Source organism: Panicum virgatum, chromosome 4K (assembly GCF_016808335.1).
Source record: "Panicum virgatum strain AP13 chromosome 4K, P.virgatum_v5, whole genome shotgun sequence".
Lineage (NCBI taxonomy): Eukaryota > Viridiplantae > Streptophyta > Magnoliopsida > Poales > Poaceae > Panicum > Panicum virgatum.
In genome coordinates this window covers 15565435-15589654 of record NC_053139.1, presented here as the reverse complement: position 1 = coordinate 15589654, position 24220 = coordinate 15565435, and the positions used below count along the sequence as shown (strand labels likewise).

At 40.8% G+C, this 24220-nt stretch overlaps 1 protein-coding gene and 1 long non-coding RNA gene across 3 annotated transcripts; both read left to right on the top strand.

Moving 5' to 3' along the window:
- The first annotated feature begins 6418 nt into the window (after positions 1-6418).
- LOC120703299 lies at positions 6419-8455 on the top strand. Its single transcript, XR_005686868.1, has 4 exons — positions 6419-7055; positions 7350-7422; positions 7521-7607; positions 7953-8455. It is a non-coding gene; the product is annotated as an uncharacterized LOC120703299 (long non-coding RNA).
- A 7463-nt stretch (positions 8456-15918) lies between these two features.
- On the top strand, positions 15919-17998 carry LOC120703298 (peroxidase 1-like). Of its 2 annotated transcripts, XR_005686867.1 has the most exons (4): positions 15921-16412; positions 16490-17298; positions 17406-17694; positions 17805-17998. XR_005686867.1 is itself a non-coding variant. In XM_039987319.1 (2 exons), exons 1-2 carry the CDS (start codon positions 16194-16196, stop codon positions 17255-17257), a joined length of 987 nt encoding a protein of 328 aa, XP_039843253.1. In that variant the 5' UTR covers positions 15919-16193; the 3' UTR covers positions 17258-17370. The 2 variants fall into 2 exon arrangements, 1 of the variants encoding a protein (XP_039843253.1); XM_039987319.1 differs by lacking the exons at positions 17406-17694; positions 17805-17998 and having other exon boundaries at positions 15919-16412; positions 16490-17370.
- Positions 17999-24220: the final 6222 nt, after the last annotated feature.

Genomic DNA, 24220 nt, shown 5'->3' with positions numbered 1-24220 from the left:
TGTCCTAGTGCCGGTCATCTAGGTCAACACCACGACATACTGCTCATTGCAAAAGCATCAAATTTTATTTTTGGAAAGGATGACAGTTCTCTTTATACATAGACTTACACGGATGTCTGATTAGCTCTCTAATTTAAATAAGGAGACGATATGAGGAAATATAGTTAACGTAGATGTGAATGGTACTATTTTATAGACTTACATTTTTTTTGAATGGTCTCGAAAAAAAACTTACATTTTTGAAGTATCTAAATTAGGTTGGATCTAATTTTTCTTGAGCTCTTTTACAATGATTGTAAAGCACCGAAGGGTACTTTTAGATACTTTTACCTTAATTTTTTTCTAGCTATTGATCTATGGAAAGTATTTATAAAAAATAAATTAAATTAGTATTTGGTCTCACTTTTTGGTACTTGGTCCCATATTTTGGAATTACCGGATACTTTACCCTAGGTATTTCTGGGTACTTCCTACCACTGCTAGAAAACTGGGCATTCGTCCCTGCACGTTAGTACCGGTCGAACTTTTGACCGGTACTAACGGCGCCATTTTATACCGATAAAAAAATTGGAGCCTATTAGTACCGACTCGTGGCTCCAGCCGGTACTAAAGAGCCGGCACGAACACTGGCGCGCAACGGCTAGGAGCCATTTAGTACCGGCTGGTGGCTCCAGCCTGTACTAAATGAGAGATTTAGTACTGGCTGATGTCTCCAGCCAGTACTAACTTGCTCACTATAAATCAGCTCGCCTTCTTCCTCCCCGAGCCCGAGCCAACCATTTCTTCACCGAGCTCGAAGTGCTTCCATGGCGTGAGAGAGGAGGTGCCGCCCATTTTTTCAATTTTTGTGGGGATTTCACTCATCCAAGTGTGTCAAAGATTTGCAACTTCATCCTCTCTTGTTTGATGGTCTTTATTCTTTGTTTATTGCTCCATATTTAGAGAAATTTAGAATTTTTAGAAAGAGTGAGTATGAGCTTGACTTTTTTGATTTATACATTGTTTTGAGATGTATAGAACTAATAAATTGAACATAGAGAAGATTTATTAGATAGTTTGAATGTGCCTTATTTCTAATGATTTTTTTCAATTATTTTCAAATGTCATGGTTAGTTTGTTAGTTTGTTTCCTTTTAGGTAGATAATTTTTTTATTTTGCAAATTAATTTTATTCAGTACTTTTACATGTATAATGACGACATTAGTTTTATTCGTTAATTAATTTAGTTTAGTATTTGAACTGACATTAGAAACAAATGTTTATTTCTTAATGCGACTTTTACGTCGATTATTTTGACACTCTAATGATGTATTTATTCGGGCTCATATTGAAAACCATCGAGAAGTTAAAAAAATCTTTGTTTTCATTATGGTTTACAATTTATGTTTTTATTTTAATTCTAATAATTCATTCATTTTTTTACATTTATTTGATTAGTGTACTGAAATTAGTTTTGTTTCTTAATGAGACATATAATGGACCTGTTATTAATACTACTTCTTAGATATGCCTTTGCAACATGATGTCTTTGAGTGTTGAGCTGCGACTCCGGCGGTGGAACGCAATCAATTGGAGCGCACCGGTCATTCGCTTGAGTTTCACCCTGCAGAGCGTGTTGGTCTTGTTAGCGGTCGTATTCGTCGTTTGATTAAGAAACCTTTTCATATATTCTCTGTAAATTTTATCGTGAATTTAATGTCGAGTTGCATGGTACTGATGATGATCGTGAGTTGATGGCTCGATATAATGCAAGACGTGAAGAGTCGGGGCTGGCGGAATATGACCGTTCAGTGTCAAGACTTCGCGAGGCAGTTCACGAGGCATCGGTCAAAAGATCTCATGATGAGTAGTTTGTATTAGGTAGTTAGTATGAAGTGTAATCTATATTTATTAATCGAGTATGTCAAGCCCAACTTAAATAGTTTTCTTGTCCCTGCAACTTTGTGGGCTTTGGCTCAAGAGGATGTTCGGCAACCTCTGAAACTACCTTAGTCTGCTCCATTATTTTGCTAAGAATTTCACATAATTTTTCAATGCTAAATCTGCATCCTTTTCTCCACTAACCCCAACCATGGTTCTATTTTACTCAAATCACAAAATCTCAGTATGCAAGAGACTCACCAAACCAAGTTGCTTTAACTTCATAAACACGTATCACTATGGGCTAGCCATATCAAATAGCAAAACTAGACTCCGGTGGCACACACTCCACGACAAAATTTGCTTCAGCAAGCTTCAAAGTCCATGCATTGCTTTCAACAACATACAACACACTAGCAAGCAACAGCAGAGGCATGTGCGGGCACCCAACAACAGTAGAGGAAGCAAGCGGAGAAGAAATCACTAGCCGATCCACAGCTGGCCGAATTGAAGATAGACTGACGAAGACCAGGATGCCGTCCACCAATCGAAGACCAACGAGCAGAAGGCCGTAGCAACCGACGACAAGCAACCGCAAAGCTCCTGGCCGTGTGCGCACGGTGACGGGCCGCGCGATAGAACGCGCGGGCGGATCGCCGCGACAACGACGAGCAGATGGCGGCGTCGGGCGGAGGGGTGCAACTCTTCCACGATAGGGACCAGCACACGAGGCTCCGAGGCACAGCGAAATCGACGGAAACAGATGGAAGCTGTAGGATCAACCCGCTCTGATACCATATTGATTTTATTGGATGGATTTGTGGTGGATTAGGGATTGGAGATAGAGAGGAACAAGAACTAGGAAGAACACCGAATGGGGAAATTCTGGATTGGATTTCCTCTCGACCGTTCTCTGGTCATATCTATTTGAAATTATAACTTTATATTTTAGTCCCTATAAAACATCTATTTTACAAATAGATACCAACAATTAGTAAATCAGTTCTTTATGTTAGTTGCACCTTACCCAACAGGAAACATTACCATTAAATCCAAATGACCCTCAACCACTACTCAGTGTCAGTCTGTCTGCGCACAAAAATACATAGCTCATCTTAGACACTTGTACTTGAGAACTGGCTTTCACTACCTGCCAGTTAGTTTATGAACTGGTTGTATTGAATCACTAGCTACCAGTTGTAGAGCTTGAACGCGAAAACACTGTTTGAGCTGAAAAGAACTGGTAGTTATAACTGGTATCACTTCCTATCGGTCACGCCTAACTGGCATAGTTGCATTCCTACCTGCAGAAACACTAACTACCTTATTAGCTTTTAGCATACCACTCACTACAAACCCATATATAGTGAGAAGTATATTACGCGAACTCACAGTGATTCTTAGGTAATATTGTCAGTGTGTATATAAGAACCGTTAGTGAGGAGTGAGCAAAACTAAAATTCCCTAATAAAATCGATGTTTGGCTCGCTGTTGTAGCTCGCATCCGATTGCAAGTCTAAATATAAATACAAGCTTCTCTTCTTCTTTCTTAAATAAATAATGTATAAACTATAAAATTTTAGATCTTACCATTACAATTTTGATATGGAACTGATCTACATCTGAGGTTGTTTGAAAATAATTCAAAACTTGTAGATTTAAAAACTAGAGAATTTATAATATTTTTTGAACTATTAAATGGCCTTAAATGAAAAAGTTGTCAACTACAAACTTTTAAATCTCTTCAAGCTCTAAAATTTGGGTGCAAAGTTTGTCTCTATCCAAAATCATATGGAAAAGTTATAATTTTTTTACATTAGACAATTTGTAGACGCATGTCATGCTACTACCCGTCCCTGGAAATAGAGACTATTTTTAGAGGTGGGTGATGGCTTGACCCACACCTAAAATTATATTTTTAGGACTGGGTGATGGTGTTACCCGCCCCTAAAATGGGGTCATTTTCAAGGACGGGTGACGCCATCACCCGCCCCTAGAACTGCATTTTCAAGGCGAGACAACTGCTATAGTAGTTCCACTCCTTTTATAGAACTGAGTTACCTTTTGACTCTCCCCTGGAAAAAATGGGGTCATTCGTACAAATTATTATTGTAGTAGTGACATGAGCTGTTCTAATTTGTTTTCTGGACTACTAACACTCCCGTTCTAAAACCAGTAGTTGTAACTACCGATCTTTACTCCTAATTCGTGTTCACTCCATACTATACGGAAGGCATGGCGCGGCCGCATCTCACCTCTCTCAACCAATCCCACAAGCACATTGCAACCTGCTGTGCCATTCATAATACCAGCACGTAATTGATTTATTGATTATATATATGTAGTTGCCATTTATAATAATGAACAAAAAAAAGCTATATATCCATTAGTACTACCAGCGCATATACGACCATTGACCTCCCAGATTTAGTATTAAGACCTGCTGTGCGGTGATACTTACAAAGTTTTCTTTTTCCTAATTTTGGGTAAAATTCTTAATTTGAAGTATATTGATTTTTCTTTCATTATCTATTATTTGCAAAAATATAGATATTTATCTAAGTAATCTCTCTTTGACAAATACTTTACGTTTGAATAATGATAAAGTTCAAAAGAGACATCTTTGATCATTATTTTAATTTCTACCTTTTGCCGCACGTCTTCGTTGCAAAGGTAACGGGATGTAAGATAATTACTGACGACCTAATGACAAAACATGTAATATCTCCTATTACCTAGGTATGGTAAAAAAAGTTTTTTTTCCCTATTGGAACGTATCTATGAAATTGAACAAAATGTGTTATGATAGTACAAAAATGTCTGCATTTGTATGCAATGACCAAATGGAAAATCAGGAATTAAGTTATAATTTTGTAAAATTGTAACAAATAAGTCTCCAAAAAGCGTTCAAATGTAAGTATACAAAATACTCGGAGTGCAGTTCTTGATATGTGCATGGGAGGTGTTGCACGCCGGTTGCAATGCCTAAGTGAGGTATAAATAGCAAATAATCAATCAGCTTATTATCAACATATAAATTGCTGCAAAATAAACCCAAAATAGTTTTACATGGTTTTTTTCTTTTTTTTCTGTACGTGGCTTCATTTTAAGCATATGCAAAACCTAAAACATCCCTTCATTTTTAGCAACGGGTCAAAGCCTAATGTTTTTCCATGGAGGAGACCATGCTCTGATGGAAGTTAGCACATGGATGCAGGCGCAAGAACAGGTTGTCACCAGCAGCCCAGCATAAATATATATAAATATAAGGAGTCGCAAGGACATTGCATCCTTTATAACTTAACAAGAACATTCTTGCTCTAGCTAGCCACATATAATTGCATGAGATAACACACGCATGACCGTCGACCATGTTAAGCCATCATCATATGATCAAGGTTGTACATATCGGTCGTACGTGAACGGTGATTGTGACGACCCCATGGAGAATTTTTGTTCCCATGTGAAACTAATCATAGAACTTCCCCGGCCGGCTATACCTGAACGTATAATAATCACTGGCTGCGGCAACATTACGCATGGCACGGAATGGCCGCGTCGACTTATGCATCCCACATGCAGATATGACCTTTGTGCCATTAGATATGATCATCATAGAGGCCAGCCATTCCATAATACCAACGCATTATACCAATGAGCTCCCAGATTTAGTATTAAGAGCCTTAAGATGGTGCTGTTTTTTCTGGAATCAACACTACAAGACAGTTCTGTTTTTTCTTCAAAAAGGGAAATTTTATTATATCAAGTAGTATTATATTGAGGTGATACAACAATGCTTGAATAAATTTCCAGCCTCTGCTAGAAAAGCACGCAGCCTATCAACGAAGAGAAGAAACATGCACTCTATTGACTATCAATCCGTAGAATAGATCGCCACCATGTGCCCAGGAAAAAAAATCTAAAAAAATCCTTGGTCATTTGTGCCAATCGCTGAGATAATCCAAGACAGCTCTGTATAGTATTAGGAATACCAGAACGAATTTCTTTTACAGAGGAAAATAAATTTGTAGTCTAGGATATCAAAAAGAAATGTAATGTTACTTGCTGGTAACCTTTGAAGCTATCTTTTTAATTGAATGTCATTGGAAAATTCCTTTTTTTTCTAGTCTAGATAAAAAAAAATCTTGGTTGCTCGAAAGTACACCAATGCAATCATCACAACGTGCAGTGTAGACTAGCGGGTCTGGCTGTCCGTTTTTTAGCTTGGTCTGCGGTAGAACGGTATGGCACTATACCACGGCCCAGAAATCCCAACAGATGTGTGTCGGCAAAAGTAGAACAACAGCGACGAACTATCAATCGGGAAAGTTCTGTAACAGTTGATCCGTCGGTAATTCAAGTTTCAACGACCGACCATCAGTCGATATTTCAACTTACATATATCATCAAATCATCTGTCGGCAATAGCTAGTATAGATCTCAAACTATCCGTCGGCAATTTTTCCTAGCCCACCGCTCAGATTCGCAGAACCTAATTGTATCATTCTTCTGCCCCGCTCGCGCGCCGCCATCTTCCCCAAATGTCCCCGCCGCCGCACGGTCGACCCCTCTCCCAAATCTCATGCATGCGCGCTCTCCCCAAATCCCCCAAAGTCCTTCGTGCTCTACCGCCTCGCGTCCTCTACTCCTCTCCCAAATCTCATACAGAGCCGCGCGCCGCTACCCGCCCAGTACTTCTCTCCCAAATCCATCCCACCTCCTCCGTCCGCTACTCACCAGGAGCCGCCGGCCGCCATGTCCAGGAGCCGCGCCGCTGCCCGCCCGCTGTTCCTGTTCCAAATCCACCCTGTGTCGCACCCGCCTGCCATTCACCGGAGCGGGAGACCGGGCAGCCCCGTCGGCCGCGGTGTCCGGGAGCCGCCGCATCGACCCACGGGAGAGCAGGAGGCACACCACCCACTGCTCGAGCTGCAAGAAACGCTGGACCCGTAGGAGGCTGCGGGCCGCGAGAGCGCGTGAGGGACCTGCGGGAGCCGGGGCGTGCCTTGTGCTCGCATCCGTGCGGGGGACCTCCCAGGAGGAGCAGATGCTGCACAGTATGGAACACATCCATTCGTGCGGGCGCAGAGCGCATCGATGGCGGCGGCCGCGAAGCCGCTTGGGGCCGCATCGATCCCCTTGTCTGCCTGACTGCCCGAGCCCTCATCACGCTCCATCTTTCAATCTCCATCAAGGTATTACTTTCCACTCCCTCCCCCTCCCCTACTTGGATTTTAGTAGATCTGGTTGCATTTGTAGTCCTGGATTCATATACGTATGCTTGTTGATTTGCGGACATGCACAATAATAGGTATAACAGTAGTGTGTATAGCAGATCTCATTTCATTATTCTGAATGAACATTTGGTGCCGAAACATTTGGTTTGCAAATTACTTGTAACACATGTTGGTTGAGCATTCCGTGAGCTGAACTATAAGCATTTCATATATACCGAATTTTGTTGATGGAACTGAATACATGGGTAACAGATACTTACTGACAAGGAATGAGGAGAACAAGGAAAAACGATCTTGGTCATGCACCTCTGGAAGAAATGGCCAGGTATGACATCCCATTAACTCTTGCATTACTAGATTGTACAACTGAAACTGTAACTTATGGTATAACTGCCCTATTTAATTTTCTACCAAAACGTGCAGTGTTCGATCATATTTAGCTTGCCGAAGGACCAGCTGCAGTTGGCAAACAATATCTGTTCAAACTTGATTATACTGTAAACAAACTAGGTATGGTTTTTGCAATTTGTCATAGTTTTCAGCGTACCTACATGCTTATGTTCATGTGTGTGTACTCATAGCTTGTGTTGGTGTGTGTGTGTGTAACTGTGTATTTTGGGAGAGGGGATAAAGCCTATAAATTTTACACTTGATCATTATTCTCAGTTTGTTTGCATGCCTTTATCTTGGTTGATTTTCCCCAATTTCAACCATGCCGCAAAGGCATAACAGATGTTATAAGAGATGAGGATAATTTAAAGGGACACATTGTTATGGCTACACTGGTTATTCTTGTAACAAAAAAGACCCTCAATACTGATTTTGTATGTTTCTAATTATTTTTTCCCCTTCAAGGTGCGAGCACAAATGCCTGATCGCAGAGGGAGGGCATGCTTCTTTTGTCTACCAGTTCCAGCTCATTGAAATTGTGTTTCTTCTGAACTTCCTCGAGTTAAAACTAGGATCTCCAAGAGGATGCTTTATAAGGAGTCAAGTGCTTAGCTGTGTTCTTGGTATATATGTAGCTTTTTAGGTTGTGTTTATAGGCTAGGTCTTCTCTGCAGTTAAGTCTTTTGGCGTTTCTGAGCGCCTTTTGGTGTTTACTGTGATGGAAAATTTGACTGTATATGCTTCTTGTAATTTCTGGCTTATATGGAATCCTTTGTCTGCAGTTCTGGGAAAACATTGGACAACTAATATTTGTATGGGGGATCAATGCCAATGTTTGTATGCTCATATTGAATCTGTTGGCTTCAAATGAAAACCATCGGTCAAGTGTGTTTGTTTTGTATTGTTTCAAAAAATTGTTGTATGATCAATGAGAGATTAATTATATTATTTTCTATGGATTCTTAGCATTGGATTGTTGGTTGGTAAAGAAATTTAGCTACTTGCTGTCGGTCGGTAAAAAAGTTATAACAGATCATTGGTCGGGGATATGTATCAGTCGGTATATCTTAGTAGGGCAACACACCATCAGTTGGTATATCTTTGTCAGTCGGTATAAGTTATACCGACGCCACTTACAACGACAGAAACATGGTGTCGGCATACATTTATACCGACTGATGGTCCGTTGGTACAACGGCTTTTACCAACTGACGGTCAGTCGGTGTATCGGGGCTGTGGTATAGTGTGGTGGCGTGACAGTTAGTGATTCTCACTATCAAAACGATGATTTGAATCGATACGTATTCGCCTTCTGCCTGACTTTTCTACACATAATCGTGCGTAGTAATATAGGTCCGCAAAGGTTCACGAACGATGAACTGCACGCGGCAGCGCGCCTTGATTGACTGTCGGCCTGTGTGGAATTTTTGTTCCCCTGCATGTGATGAAGCCAATCAGAGCTTCATTCCCCAGCCGGCTCCCTGCAGGTAAATCATTGGCCGCGACAACATGGTTACAGCCGCGACACAGCTCTTCAACTCTGAACCGATCATCTATCCCACATGCAGATTTGACCTGTGAAACCCATTAGTATACACTAACGTATCAACCCGTGTAACTGCACATACAAGTAAATTATAGTTTAAATTATAGTTTGTTTTATCTTTGTCCTAAACAAAATGCATCTAGTTTTGACTAAGTTCATGAAAAAATATAAACCAAGACATAATTTAGTCTTGATAGTGAACCTAGATTAATATTGTAGATATTCATGGATTTTTTCTAGAAGCTTGATCAAACAAAAGGAAGTTTAACTTGTACAAACTAAAATGACTTATAGTTTGGAAGGAAGAGGTTAGTCAAATTGAGTTTTTATTCATGCATTATAATACACAGAATTTGAATATATTTTAACTCTTCCAAGTAAATATGTTTTAACATTATACATCGCAATCATGACTAATGCGCCAGTAAGCCCAGCTCTGTCCTAGTGCCGGTCATCTAGGTCAACACCACGACATACTGCTCATTGCAAAAGCATCAAATTTTATTTTTGGAAAGGATGACAGTTCTCTTTATACATAGACTTACACGGATGTCTGATTAGCTCTCTAATTTAAATAAGGAGACGATATGAGGAAATATAGTTAACGTAGATGTGAATGGTACTATTTTATAGACTTACATTTTTTTTTGAATGGTCTCGAAAAAAAACTTACATTTTTGAAGTATCTAAATTAGGTTGGATCTAATTTTTCTTGAGCTATTTTACAATGATTGTAAAGCACTGAAGGGTACTTTCAGATACTTTTACCTTAATTTTTTTCTAGCTATTGATCTATGGAAAGTATTTATAAAAAATAAATTAAATTAGTATTTGGTCCCACTTTTTGGTACTTGGTCCCATATTTTGGAAGTACCAGATACTTTACCCTAGGTATTTCTGGGTACTTCCTACCACTGCTAGAAAACTGGGCATTCGTCCCGCACGTTAGTACCGGTCGAACTTTTGACCGGTACTAACGGCGCCATTTTATACTGATAAAAAAATTGGAGCCTATTAGTACCGACTCGTGGCTCCAGCCGGTACTAAAGAGCCGGCACGAACACTGGCGCGCAACGGCTAGGAGCCATTTAGTACCGGCTGGTGGCTCCAGCCTGTACTAAATGAGAGATTTAGTACTGGCTGATGTCTCCAGCCAGTACTAACTTGCTCACTATAAATCAGCTCGCCTTCTTCCTCCCCGAGCCCGAGCCAACCATTTCTTCACCGAGCTCGAAGTGCTTCCATGGCGTGAGAGAGGAGGTGCCGCCCATTTTTTCAATTTTTGTGGGGATTTCACTCATTCAAGTGTGTCAAAGATTTGCAACTTCATCCTCTCTTGTTTGATGGTCTTTATTCTTTGTTTATTGCTCCATATTTAGAGAAATTTAGAATTTTTAGAAAGAGTGAGTATGAGCTTGACTTTTTTGATTTATACATTGTTTTGAGATGTATAGAACTAATAAATTGAACATAGAGAAGATTTATTAGATAGTTTGAATATGCCTTATTTCTAATGATTTTTTTCAATTATTTTCAAATGTCATGGTTAGTTTGTTAGTTTGTTTCCTTTTAGGTAGATAATTTTTTTATTTTGTAAATTAATTTTATTCAGTACTTTTACATGTATAATGACGACATTAGTTTTATTCGTTAATTAATTTAGTTTAGTATTTGAACTGACATTAGAAACAAATGTTTATTTCTTAATGCGACTTTTACGTCGATTATTTTGACACTCTAATGATGTATTTATTCGGGCTCATATTGAAAACCATCGAGAAGTTAAAAAAATCTTTGTTTTCATTATGGTTTACAATTTATGTTTTTATTTTAATTCTAATAATTCATTCATTTTTTACATTTATTTGATTAGTGTACTGAAATTAGTTTTGTTTCTTAATGAGACATATAATGGACCTGTTATTAATACTACTTCTTAGATATGCCTTTGCAACATGATGTCTTTGAGTGTTGAGCTGTGACTCGGGCGGTGGAACGCAATCAATTGGAGCGCACCGGTCATTCGCTTGAGTTTCACCCTGCAGAGCGTGTTGGTCTTGTTAGCGGTCGTATTCGTCGTTTGATTAAGAAACCTTTTCATATATTCTCTGTAAATTTTATCGTGAATTTAATGTCGAGTTGCATGGTACTGATGATGATCGTGAGTTGATGGCTCGATATAATGCAAGACGTGAAGAGTCGGGGCTGGCGGAATATGACCGTTCAGTGTCAAGACTTCGCGAGGCAGTTCACGAGGCATCGGTCAAAAGATCTCATGATGAGTAGTTTGTATTAGGTAGTTAGTATGAAGTGTAATCTATATTTATTAGTTTGGACTTTTATTTATCATGTTATTTAATTTAAGCATGTTATGTGATGGATATTCGGACTTTTTGTATTTTAAAGTCAAATTCGCGGAAATGACAATTGTATTTCATTATGTTATGTGCCAAATGATATGAATACAAGTAAAATAATGTTGTTACTTAATACAAAATTGTAGATCGATGGACCGACAATGAATGTACGGCGACCGGTGCACCATGACGTGGATTAATGGTCTAAAGTCTTTTCTCGATGTGGCGGAGGCCCACAAGTCATCGAAAGGTTTCATGTGTTGTCCATGTCGCCTTTGCCAAAATAAAAAGGAATACTCTAAGAGAAGCACTCTACACACCCACATTTATGAAAAGGATTTCATGGATAACTATACTCTTTGGACCAAGCACGGTGAACCTGGAGTTGTGATGCAAGACGGTGAAGGAGATGATGATGATAATATTGCAGACTGGGCTCACTTATATGAAGCGGGAGCCTTTGAAGATGAACCCATGGACGAGACTGGAGAAAATGCAGCAGAAGACCATCCACCTGACGAATTATATCAGGTTCTAGTGGATTCACAAAGAGACAGTGAAACTTTGAAGGAGTCAAAGAAGTTTGAGAAGATGTTGGAGGATCACAAAAAATTATGGGTCAGTTGGATCCATGCCACTACAACTTCTTGAAATTGGATTTCATGTTGAAATCCATGCCATTGAGTGGCATGATTTTCAACGTGAAACCCAATTTCACGGAGTTGTGGTGGCATGAATCGAATTTTCCCAAAAATTATTGTATCCAGATTGCAAGCAAGGACAGAAAAAGTTGGGTACGACACTTGAAATGCTGCAGTGAAAGGCAGCTAATGGTGTCACCGATAAGGGATTTGAGGAGCTATTAGAAATCGTAAAGAGCATGCTTCCAGAGGGGAATGAACTGCCCTCTACAATATACGAAGCAAAGAAAGTTGTTTGGTCTCTTGGATTGGAGGTTCAGAAAATTCACGCGTGTCCTAATGACTATATTATCTATCGTGATGAATATGAGAAACTGGATGATTGTCCTGTATGTGATGCGAAACGGTACAAGATCAGGTAAAATAATCCTGGTGATGTCGACGGGGAGCCCATTAAGAAAAAAGTTCCCGCAAAGTTGATGTGGCATTTCCCAATAATACCGTGTTTGAAGCGTTTTTTCAGAAACAAGGACCATACTAAGTTGATGCGGTGTCACAAAGAAGAGCGTAAGAAAGATCAGATGCTGAGACATCCTGCTGATGGGTCCCAGTGGAGAAATGTGGATAGAGAATTTCCAAATTTTGATATGGACTCAAGAAACATAAGGTTTGGTTTAAGTACGGATGGAATGAATCCTTTCAGCGAATGGGGCAGCAGTCATAGTACATGGCCTGTGACTCTATGTATATTTAATCTTCCTTCTTGCAATTTAATCCATATATAAAATAATTTACACACAAAACAAATTTGAAACACAAAAAAAACATTGGAAACAATATGACAAATTAAGTACATTATATATACTAAAACTAAAAAGTGGCTACAAAAATATAATTTTGCATGGGCAAAATAATATATATACATAATTTTTAATAATTTATTTAAGTTACTAAACATTAATAACATATAGGACATGAAAAATTAAATATAAAAATTTGGTTGTTTAGTACCGGTCCAAGTATATGCCAGGTACTAAACAGCCTCAACGAAAATTTCCCGCCAGTTGAGGCTGTTTAGTACCGGGCAAAGCCACCGCCTGGTACTAAACTGGCGAATCTATATAACCCTAGCACTTAGCCCCGATCTCGATCGATCCCCCCAACCCTCTTCCTCGTCGTCGTCGCCGTCATCGTGCTCCGCCGCCTCCACACCGTCGTCTCGCCTCCTCCCCGCCGTCGCCTCGCCGTCCCTGCTGACCCCCTCGCCGTCGCCTCCTCATCCCGGCGGCATTCTCCCCGCCCTGCGTCCGGCCCTGCCGCCGCCGGCCGCCTCTGCGCGCTCGTCTCGCCTCCGCATTGACCCCACGCACCGGCCTCCGCACACCACCGCCGGCGCCGATTGAAGCCGTGGCCGGTCCCCTCGCCCTCATCGCCGCCGCCTCCGTCTGCACCGCCGCAAGACCTGCTCCGCCGCCCCGGGCCACCGCCGGCCGCGCGCAATTGAGCTGGGGCTGACGTCAATTTTTTTTGTTTTTTAATTCTTGTTTATATTTTATTATAAAAGTGGTAGAATAAAATAGAAAAATGGTAGAATAAATTAGAAAATTGGTAGAATAATTTAGAAAAATAGTAAAAAATGGTAGAAATTAGAAAATTTTGTAAGAAATACTATAAATTGGTTAATACTTGTTTACATTGGTTATCTATTTAAAATAAATTAGAAAATTGTAGAAATGGTATATAAATTAGAAAAATGGTAGAATAAAATAGAAAAATGGTAGAATAAATTAGCAAAATGGTAGAATAATTTGGTAAAATATTAAAAAATGGTAGAATAAATTGGAAAAATCGCACCGCGAATATTATATTCACGGCCATGGATAGGCAGCACGCTTGCACATTCATTATTTTGGCCGTACAACTTCAAGTGAGTCCTTTAACTTTTTACATCACTTTAATTTATCCTACAAATTTAAGTGAGTCCTTTAATTAACTTCTTTTCATCACTTCAGTTTCAACAGCTTCCACTGGATCTTGCTCTCTATCGAGATCGATCGGTCCCGAGTTGTGGTGTTCGACTCCTTGCGGAAACCAAAAGAAGAGTATCAATCTCTCATAGACATCCTTCAAAGCGTATGGGCTCGGTTTATCCGTAATCACATAGGAGTCGCGACACAGCCTTTTGATCTTTATATCAAAACTAACTTTCCGGTACAGATACATATCGCGCATCTACTGTGATTTCATTAAACGTCATGAATATTTCATAACCCACATCTATATATAGTGTTTCAGACAGAAGAAAGGAACCAACCTATGTGGTTACTATGTATGTGAGCACATACAATCTTTTTGCTCCTCCACCAAGAGGGTGACACAACAACAATTCGATGTACGTGTTACATTAATATATAACAATTTCTTTCATTTAATTCTATGCAGGTACTAATAGAAAATTTTGGTGTTTACACTTGACAGATTTGGTGTATGAAGGAGGACCTCATTGAACCGGAAAGAATCAGGGTAATTCAAGAATCACTCTGTGGATTCCTGCTAGATGAGGTCATAAATCGAAAAGGAGAATTTTATTCGGATCAAAGGATAAAACAACCGCAGGGGTCGACTTGATAGAAACAACCGCAGGGGCGACAACAACGACGACGACGACGACTAGTATTATTCTCCTTTTTGGATACTTGTCGGAAAAAACTAATCATCATGGATACTTGTAAATATTTTTGTACTCCAAATTACTATTATAAGTACTTGTAATTAATGAAGTGTATATCAATATAATATGTATATAATTGCTTTTGTTTTGTGCACACAATATATATGAATGCTAGATACGAATGCAAATATGCAAATGGCTACGAAATACGAATACTAATTAACTAAAACTAAAATGATAAGAGGAGAAACATAATTAAAAGAAAACAAACCAAAAAACACTTAGTACCGGTTGGTAACACCAACCGGTACAAACTTGCCGTGCCAGGAGCTGCGACGTGGCAGACAGTTTAGTGCCGATTAACCAACCGGTACTAAACTGCGCTTTTTGTACCGGTCAGCTCGACCGGCGCGTTTAGTACCGATGGGGCAGTACCGGTCGGGAAACCGGTACAAACCGGGGGTTCCCGACCGGTACTAAAGGGCTCTTTTCTAGCAGTGTACCTTCACCACCGTAGAATTTTATCAGATCTATCTATGACTCCTATTTTTTTTAATCATTGTAAAATTTCTCATATTTCTTTAATGACAGATGTGGATAGTTAAGATATAGATATGGAAGTTGTTGGTAATTAAGATATAGATATGGAGAGAGTTATTTTAGGTTGATTCTTCATAATATCATACTCCAGGTGGGTAAATTCTTAGAAACAAAGTAAATTCAACAGCTATTATTATCCATGATGATTACCTTATATTGATTAACTAATGGCCATATATTTTACTTGTTTAGAATGTCAAGAATTTCTATATTTTTCTAGGGCATCGACTTAGGTTCCTAGATGTCTTGTGCAGGCTTCAAAAGGAGCCTCCAATTTCTACCAGTAAGATGACGATTGGAACCATTGTACGAGGGTACAATAATTAAGCTGGCCAAATACTTAATGTTTGGGTAATACATGTATCTTTACTACATAACTTGGACCATCATTAATTGTTATATTAGGATATTTTTTATCTTAAAATCTAAGAAAGTCTGTTATGACATTATAAAAGTAGCTAGCATTCATACATGCATATCAAGTAGAGTAGCAAATCAGAAAAAATAAAATGTTATATATAGTGGACGAGCTGAGCAAGTCAACTGGCCTCATCAGCTCCGTCTGTGTTCTTCTTCTCTATCCACTGCTCGTTTTAGGAACGCGTCAATGCCTAAAATCATTTTGTTCTTGCAGAAAGCTACGCAGAGAAAGGAACTAGCACATGGGTGCATACCCAGCAACAGGTTGTCCAAGCAACTAACTTACGCATACCACTTCGCCACCAGCAAGCCTAGCAAGAGAGCTTCTATAAATACGGGGAGTTGCAAGGGGAAGTCCATCCGCACATTCATTCTATTCTAGATTGCATCACAAAAGAACATTCTTGTAATAGTCACGCAATTGCAGCTTCTGGGCCTGCAGTTGTTTAACACTACCGATCCATCATCAGCATGACAATCAAGTCTTGTCTGGTACTGCTGCTCCCTTTGGCACTGCTGCTTCTCGCCAGCAGCTCGCCGGCAGCGGCCCAGCTGGAGGTCGGCTACTACAGCAAGACGTGCCCGAACGTCGAGGCCATCGTCCGAGAGGAGATGGAGAAAATAATCTCCGCCGCGCCCAGCCTCGCCGGCCCGCTCCTCAGGCTCCATTTCCACGACTGCTTCGTCAGGGTAAGTGTTGCGGTCCAGATCATAGATTCATATCAACTCATCATCATCTTCTACTTCCATGTAACGCGAAATTACAGGGTTGTGATGCCTCCGTCCTGCTCAACTCCAGCGAGGGCAACCTGGCCGAGCGGGACGCCAAGCCGAACAAGAGCCTGCGGGGCTTCGGTTCTGTGGACAGGGTGAAGGCCAAGCTCGAAGCCGCCTGCCCCAACACCATCTCCTGCGCCGACGTCGTCACCCTCATGGCGCGCGACGCCGTCGTGCTTGCCAAGGGCCCCTTCTGGCCCGTCGCGCTGGGGAGGAGAGACGGCAGCGTGTCCAGTGCCACGGAGGCGGCCGACCAGCTGCCGCCCGCCAACGGTGACGTCCCGCTGCTCGCCAAGATCTTCGCCTCCAAGGGCCTCGACCTCAAGGACCTCGTCGTCCTCTCCGGCGCGCACACCCTCGGCACGGCGCACTGCCCGTCGTACGCCGATCGGCTCTACAACTTCAGCAGCGCCTACAGCGCCGACCCAACCCTGGACAGCGAGTACGCCGACAAGCTGAGGACGCGCTGCAAGAGCGTCGACAACAAGGCCATGCTGTCCGAGATGGACCCTGGCAGCTACAAGACCTTCGACACCAGCTACTACCGCCACGTCGCCAAGCGCCGGGGGCTCTTCCAGTCCGACGCCGCGCTGCTCACCGACGCCACCACCAGGGAGTATGTCCAGCACATCGCCACCGGCAAGTTCGACGATGTGTTCTTCAAGGACTTCAGTGAGTCCATGGTCAAGATGGGCAACGTCGGCGTGCTCACCGGTGCCCAGGGCGAGATCAGGAAGAAGTGCTACATCATCAACTAGTAGACTAGCTGCTAGCGGAAGCTTTTGCACCAGCACGAAATGTAAGCGCGTGTGCATGTTTGTCTGAATTATTAATCAGTTTATTATTCTAATTGATGTGATTATTCTCTAAACTGGCTCTTGTATGTTCTTCTTCCAATACATACAGTGCCAAGTCTACGCACGTACAGCTTAAGCAATATACGAAGCTGGGTCCGAAAAGGCATCTCGGTTTCCCCCTTAATGAAAACATGCTCAGGCACGGTCGCAAAAAAAAAAGACATCTCAATGCTAGCTCCAGGTTGAGAATAGGAGCTGTTTGATAGCTTTCTTGCCAGTTAATAGTTGAAAATGTACTCCCTTCGCCTTTGAAAAGTGCAATTCTAGGTTTGAAAAAAAGATTTCACAAAGAGTGCAAATCTTAAAAATTAGATCTCAACTACCTGCCGAATTAAATGGTAAGATTTGATTTGCATGTCAAAACTAACCAAATGTAGCAAACAAATTATGGCATGAGTATATTTTCACACCACCACTAATTTGTCTGAAAAACAATTACATTCATCAGGGGACGGAGGGATCGGAGTATGTATCAACGACAACAATGAAGTTGAAATTGAAGCGCCATTGCTTGGTCATGAAGCTGAGTAGTCCATGTACTATACAGTAGGACTAAGCTTTAGAGTAATTAATAACCTATTCAATATGTGGCACAGTCAACCCGGCCTATTCAAGCAAAGCATTCGCCCCGTTCAATATATATGCAACTCGCTTGCGCTGGCTTTTGTTCTTGTTGAATGGTTCAAGTCATCCAACAGTCCAGTGGGCAATTATTCGTGGGCCATCGCATACATTAACCCTCGAGATAGGACGAGCGTGTGGGCCATCGCATACATTAACCCTCGAGATAGGACGAGCGCGTGGGCCATCGCATACATTTGTTCTTGTAGCATGGACGCTATGAGTGTCCGTCATCACTCCGTTGAACTCGTTCTTCTTGCTTCTATACGATCAATCCATTGGATCGCACCTGCCTTTTTTTTTTGGAAATGGATAACAAGTTCCATTAGTCAGGTGTTCTGGCCGACACCAACAAAGCTACAGAATCTGGTATACAGCCCTGCCACAGCAAAGGACCGTTTACACAGTTCAAGCCCATAGAGCCGCAAGAGTGTCAGCCACTACATTACAATCTCTAGATATATGAGAAATAATACATTCAGTGAATTCATCATATATTAAAGCCTTGATGTCTCCTAACAACGTGCCTAAGATAGATCTGTCCACCCTTGGAACAGATAAAGCCTTGGCAACAAAAGCTGCATCAGTCTCCAAAATACACTACTACAGAGGGCCTTTGGTACTGCATATATTAGTCCCGGCCACCGTTGAGCTCGGGACCGATGAAGGCTTTAGTCCCGGGTCCAAAGGCTAGGGACAATGAAGAGCTTTACTCCCGGTTAGAGCCACCAACTAGGATTAAAAGTCACCCTTTTGTCCCGGTTGGTGGCTCCAACTGGACCTCCCGGACATTTACTCTTGGGTGGTAACACTAACTGGGACTAAATGATGACCATTTAATCCCGATTGGTGTCTCTAATTGGGACAATAGGGTTTGATGACGTGTTCTTCAAGGACTTCAGTGAGTCCATGATCAAGATGGGTGATGTGAGCGTGCTCACCGGTGCCAGGGCAAGATCAGAAAGAAGTGCTGCATGGTCAACTAGAGTGTCACCTTCTTTCTAAAGCCATGGTTATATATTTGTTGTAATTGTAACTGCACGAGATGATAGGGAGCGTGCCTTTCTCGTTTTGTGCGTTATTCATCACTGTGTTGCGTTAATTGTTGTTGTAAATTCATTCTTCCTATGAATCAACTCTCATTGTAAATCAAGTTGGCAGTCTAAGAGAGGAGAAATCTGCCGTCAACGTGCCATATCAGCATTACGTGCATATGTGGATAGGTATGGACTTGCGATAAACAATATAAAAATTTAAAAACTTTTGGAATAATTGATGGAACTAAGTGACAGACACATACAAGTTTATGATAAAATCAATCCAAGGTTGGAATTTGGATTAAAATAATCAAAATAGATAGTCATAGTTGGAATAAAAAATTGAAGTATTTGAGTTGGAATGCAGTGAAAAAAGAGGAAGCTTTGAATGGATTTTAAGTAAAAGTTGGTGAATGAAGTTTGAACAACATGAACACACCTTAGTAAAGTATATAAAGTATGGAATATTTATCCGTTGGTCAAGCCTTGAACGTACTGATCACATATATGCTGCATATGGAACTAGTAAACCTATGTAAACCATTGTTGTTCTGCTTTAGCTGTGAAGAGCTCAAAGCTTATGAAACAACATTCAAAATTTGAGCATCTACGCTCTTAGTGAACTTTTATAAGAGTTCACCTAAGGCTTTATTTATATTGATTAGTTGAGTAAATTTTATATAGTACCTCCGTACCTAGTATAATTTTAATCCATTTATAGAAAAGCCCTCCTAATAAAAATGAAGACCAACCATATTTTACCATCATAGTCATATTTGAAGATCTTAATCCTTCGTCAATTTACTTGATCTAGCTTATAAAAAATCTAGAATTATACTTAATTTCCATACTAGACAATTATACAGTTTGATTTTTTAATTAATTAGTTCATATCAAATTATTATTAATTATTCTATAGTATTTCATACACCAGATGTTAATAAAACATACCTGGTGGAACGGTGATGAACATGACAAGTTGAAGTCGATCCGATATAGGCACAAGTGCTTAATATGCTATTTAAAGTTTAAATCAATTATTTAAGCATCTTAGTGATTTTAAATGAAAAACTCTAAACAACAAAGCTGTAGATCTTGACGAGAGCTGCAATTTTTATATAAAATCATCTTTATTCGAGTTTGTATGAAAAATATATCATTTTTCTTAGGTGGGGCCTTGTCACGCCAATGAAAGTGGCGTGACAAAGTCTATACTGCCACTAACGGTGGGAGTGGCGTGACAAGTTTGACACATAAAATATGCATTGACAGACCTCTTCCACGCGCTTCAACGTGACACCGCTTATCACGTTTTTATCACACCACGCGGGCCGACTCGATCAAACAAGGCGACGACCAGAGAACCGGTCCGCTTCTTCTCCGTGTCTCGCCGGTCTCGCGGCAGTTGAGATACAACGACATATCGTGCAACTAGCGAACGAGAGATGTGGTTTGCGGCGTGAGTGCATGACAACGACACGGATGGATGTTGGCCATGAAGATGACGCATGAACGGCAGCTAGCGACCGCGGGCGTTGATTTTGGCCTCAGGATCTCTCGTCTACGCCCCCACCCCACGTGAAATCAATCAGGTGCTGGGGCTCATCGTCCGCCGCCCGGCTGGGCTGCCGATCCAATCATTGGCCGCACATGCATATCTGACTTCATGCTATTAGTATTACATACTATACTTAGTGTCTTTATTCAGAACGAGGCTGGACGTGGTGTGGTATGACATGCACACTAAAACTCAATTTCCGGCTCTAGCAGGAGTTTAGAATAGTCTCGGTGTATAATTTTATTGTATCTATTGATATATTTATATACTATAAAGATAAAAAAATAATTAAAAATATTTATCACCAAATTGGGCTCGCTCTACCCCACGTTGGATCTATCTGTCGGGACCGAGGGAGGTGGATGAAGGGGTAGACCCATAAAAATTGCTAGTTACACTACCAAAAAATGATTTATAGGAACGCCCCGATTTTTTTTAAGGACGGACCAAAATTTCACCCGATACTACAAATAGAACGAGATTACTGTAGCATCCGACCTGCCTCTAGAAAAACATTTTTAGAGGCGGGTCACCCTCTTACCCGCCCCTAAAAATGAGCGTCATTTTCAGGAGTGGTTCATAGTGTCACCCGCTCCTAAAAAGAGCATTTGTTGGAGCGGGTGACGCCATGAACCGCCCCTAAAACTGGTGGCATTTGTAGGGGCGGGTCATAGCCTCACCCGTTCCTACAAATGTATTTTTAGGGGCGGGTGATGGCATGGCCCGCCACTGCAAATAGTTCTACACAAAAAAAATCATAACCTTTTCATATGATCTCGGATTGAAGTCAAATTTTATATCAAAATTGTAGAGAATGACGAGATCTAAAACTTTGTAGTAGATAACTTTTTCATTAAGGTCATCTGGTGGTCCAAAAAAATTTATTAGTTCTCCAATAGCTATAACTATATAGTATCTCATATAACTCAGGTCATAGTTTGAGGTTTCCAAAATCTTAACCTTTACATACACTGAAATATACTTGAAATATTTTTTGTTACTATAGTTCACAATAACCATAGTGTAGAAGTTTCATATTTTCAGATATGTAAACAATTAAATGAATTTTCAGATAAAATAAAAAATATTTTTAGGGGTGGGTGATGGCGTCACCTGTCCCTAAAAATGTGTTTGTAGGTCACTCGCCCCTACAAATCAATTTTGTAGTTAATATAAAAGAGTAGCATACCTCATAAAATCACAAGCGCTTGTGTAGTGTAGTGTAGTGGTAAGGAAGGTACGCGCGAGGCTGGAAGTAGGCATTTCGAATCCTAAGTGCTAGTGGACGTGGCTTGTTGGTTAGGATAATTTTTTCTTTTTTTTTGCTATTTTTGATTTTTTCTAAACCTTTTTGTTTTTCTGGACAAGGATTTGTAGAGGCGGGACATGGCATGACCCGCCCCTAGAAATCTATTTTTAGGGACAGGTCATGCCGTGACCCGCCTCTAAAAATCATTTTTAGGGACAGGTGCATTACCTGCCCCTGAAAATGGCATTTTTAGCTGCGAAAACTAGGGGCAGGTACCGCATCCGCCTTTACAAATACAATTTTACCCGCCCCTAAAAATTATTTTTAGGGTAGTGTTAGGAGATGTTTCTGTCAAAAAGTGATTGTTTTCCTCACCATTGGTTCTGTTAACCCGTCGTAGGGACCCACTCCTTCGCCTTTTAATCATCCTGTCGGGCTACCACCACATGCCTTCGATACCGACTCAAATCCGGCGCTAGGCTATAGCCAAATTAAACGCGCTCTCTCGGACTCCAGTTGCGGGGATGGGGTTTGCACCATGGATCGGCCGGCCAGGGACGGTACACTACTACAACACTACTACAGAAACCATTTTTAGGGGCGGGTAAAACAGTATTTGTATAGGCAGCCACGATACCCGCCCTTGTCTCTCGCTGCTTCAAATCGGGTTTTCTAGGGGCGGGTAATGCCGTGACCCGCCCCGGAAAACTGTATTTCCAGGGGCGGCTGATACCTTGAGCAGCCCATGTAAATGTATTTTTAGGGGCGGCTTGTGGCACAATCTGCCCCTAGAAATTGCTTCCCGCCTCTCATTTTTAAAATTTCAAATTTGTTTCCCGCCAATTTTTACCAAATTTGTTTCCCACTTTTGGTTGGCGTGAATTTTCACATATCAAGCTAGCGCGCAATTGAGGATTTTCTGATCGATGATGCTTAAATATAACTAATTACAAATTTAAAATAAAATTATATAGAAGTATCATTACAGTGTATCATTAGATTACATACATATATCATGAAAGTGCGCATAGAATTAATTGCATAGTTTTGTCCTATTTCTTCTGACCAATGCTACTATAGGTGGCTCGGAGTTGCTGATTGTCCCACTGACGGAGGCTTCTATATTTTGAGTCAGTTGACAGTTCATGCTCCGGGTGACCAAAATATCCATCTATATGGACCACTTCATACAATATGAAACGACATAAATCATCAACTACATAGAGAAGTTGTTGCCCATGGAGTGGACCTTGGTGGGTTTCCCGTTGATCCTGCAAATAAAACATCCACGAAAAAATTAAGGAAAGTATTAGATGCAAGCAATAACAATATGCAATTATGCTTCTATTACTAGCAAACTGTAGACCCTTACATGTTGGAGATCTGTTGTGTATCTCCCGAGCTCCCTCATGTGCTCGCACATGTAGTATCCACAATACACGGAACCTGCAGGTTGCTTGTGACATGAAAAGTTTTTGTGCATCACCATTTTTCCTTGTCTATCTGGGGGATGAATTCCTTCTTTTTATACGTAGTGCTTGTAAGCCCTGTTATTTTATGCAAAAAATATTTAAGAAGTTATTTATATATGGAAGATTTATCATGATGTCCAATACAATATATGAAAAAATAAATGTAAAGGATAATAATTTTGCTAACATGTTTAGGATGGATACGAATTCTGCATAACTGCTCGACTGAAAATCAGCGGAGTCTAATACAAGCATTTTTCCTCTCTTTGGCTGTAATGCAATTGCAATCCAGTGATTTCTGCAAAAATATCATATAGGCATTTACTCAAAACAAGTGCATATTATAACAAATAATTGAAATTACACATACCGCAAGTGATATGGTGCCCATATGATATCCCTGTCCTGCCCACTGTTGCATCTGAAGATGAATGGTACCGCCAAGATGCAAGTGGCTTCCTTGGTTGAACGGGTTAGCAGCAAGTAACTATTAAGATAACATGAGATACTCTCTAGAGGAAGCTCTACCCCAGTGTAGTGTAGTATTGCTTCACGTAGCGCACTGCGATTGATCTGAAAGGGGACATCTGGAGGAGTTTCAGGACATGGAGCAGTGTTGGCAAGTACTACGAGGCGGAAAAACACTGAATATTGTAGGTGAGCTCTCGTTCGTCAATGATGGTTAAGTGTTCATGGTAGAAATTCACCATCGGTTGGTCACCTTGGGGCGGGCTGCCATGCGTGGGGCGGCGGCGCGGCGTGGGATGGCGGCGTCTTGAGTCTGCAACACAAAAAATGGCCTAGTAAAAAAATTTACTAGTAAGAAACTTTTTCATGTATTAGTAAAAAAATCACTCTCTATATCACATTCTCTATTTGTCTCTCTATTTGTTTCATGAAAAAAACACTCTCTCTATGTTTCTCTCT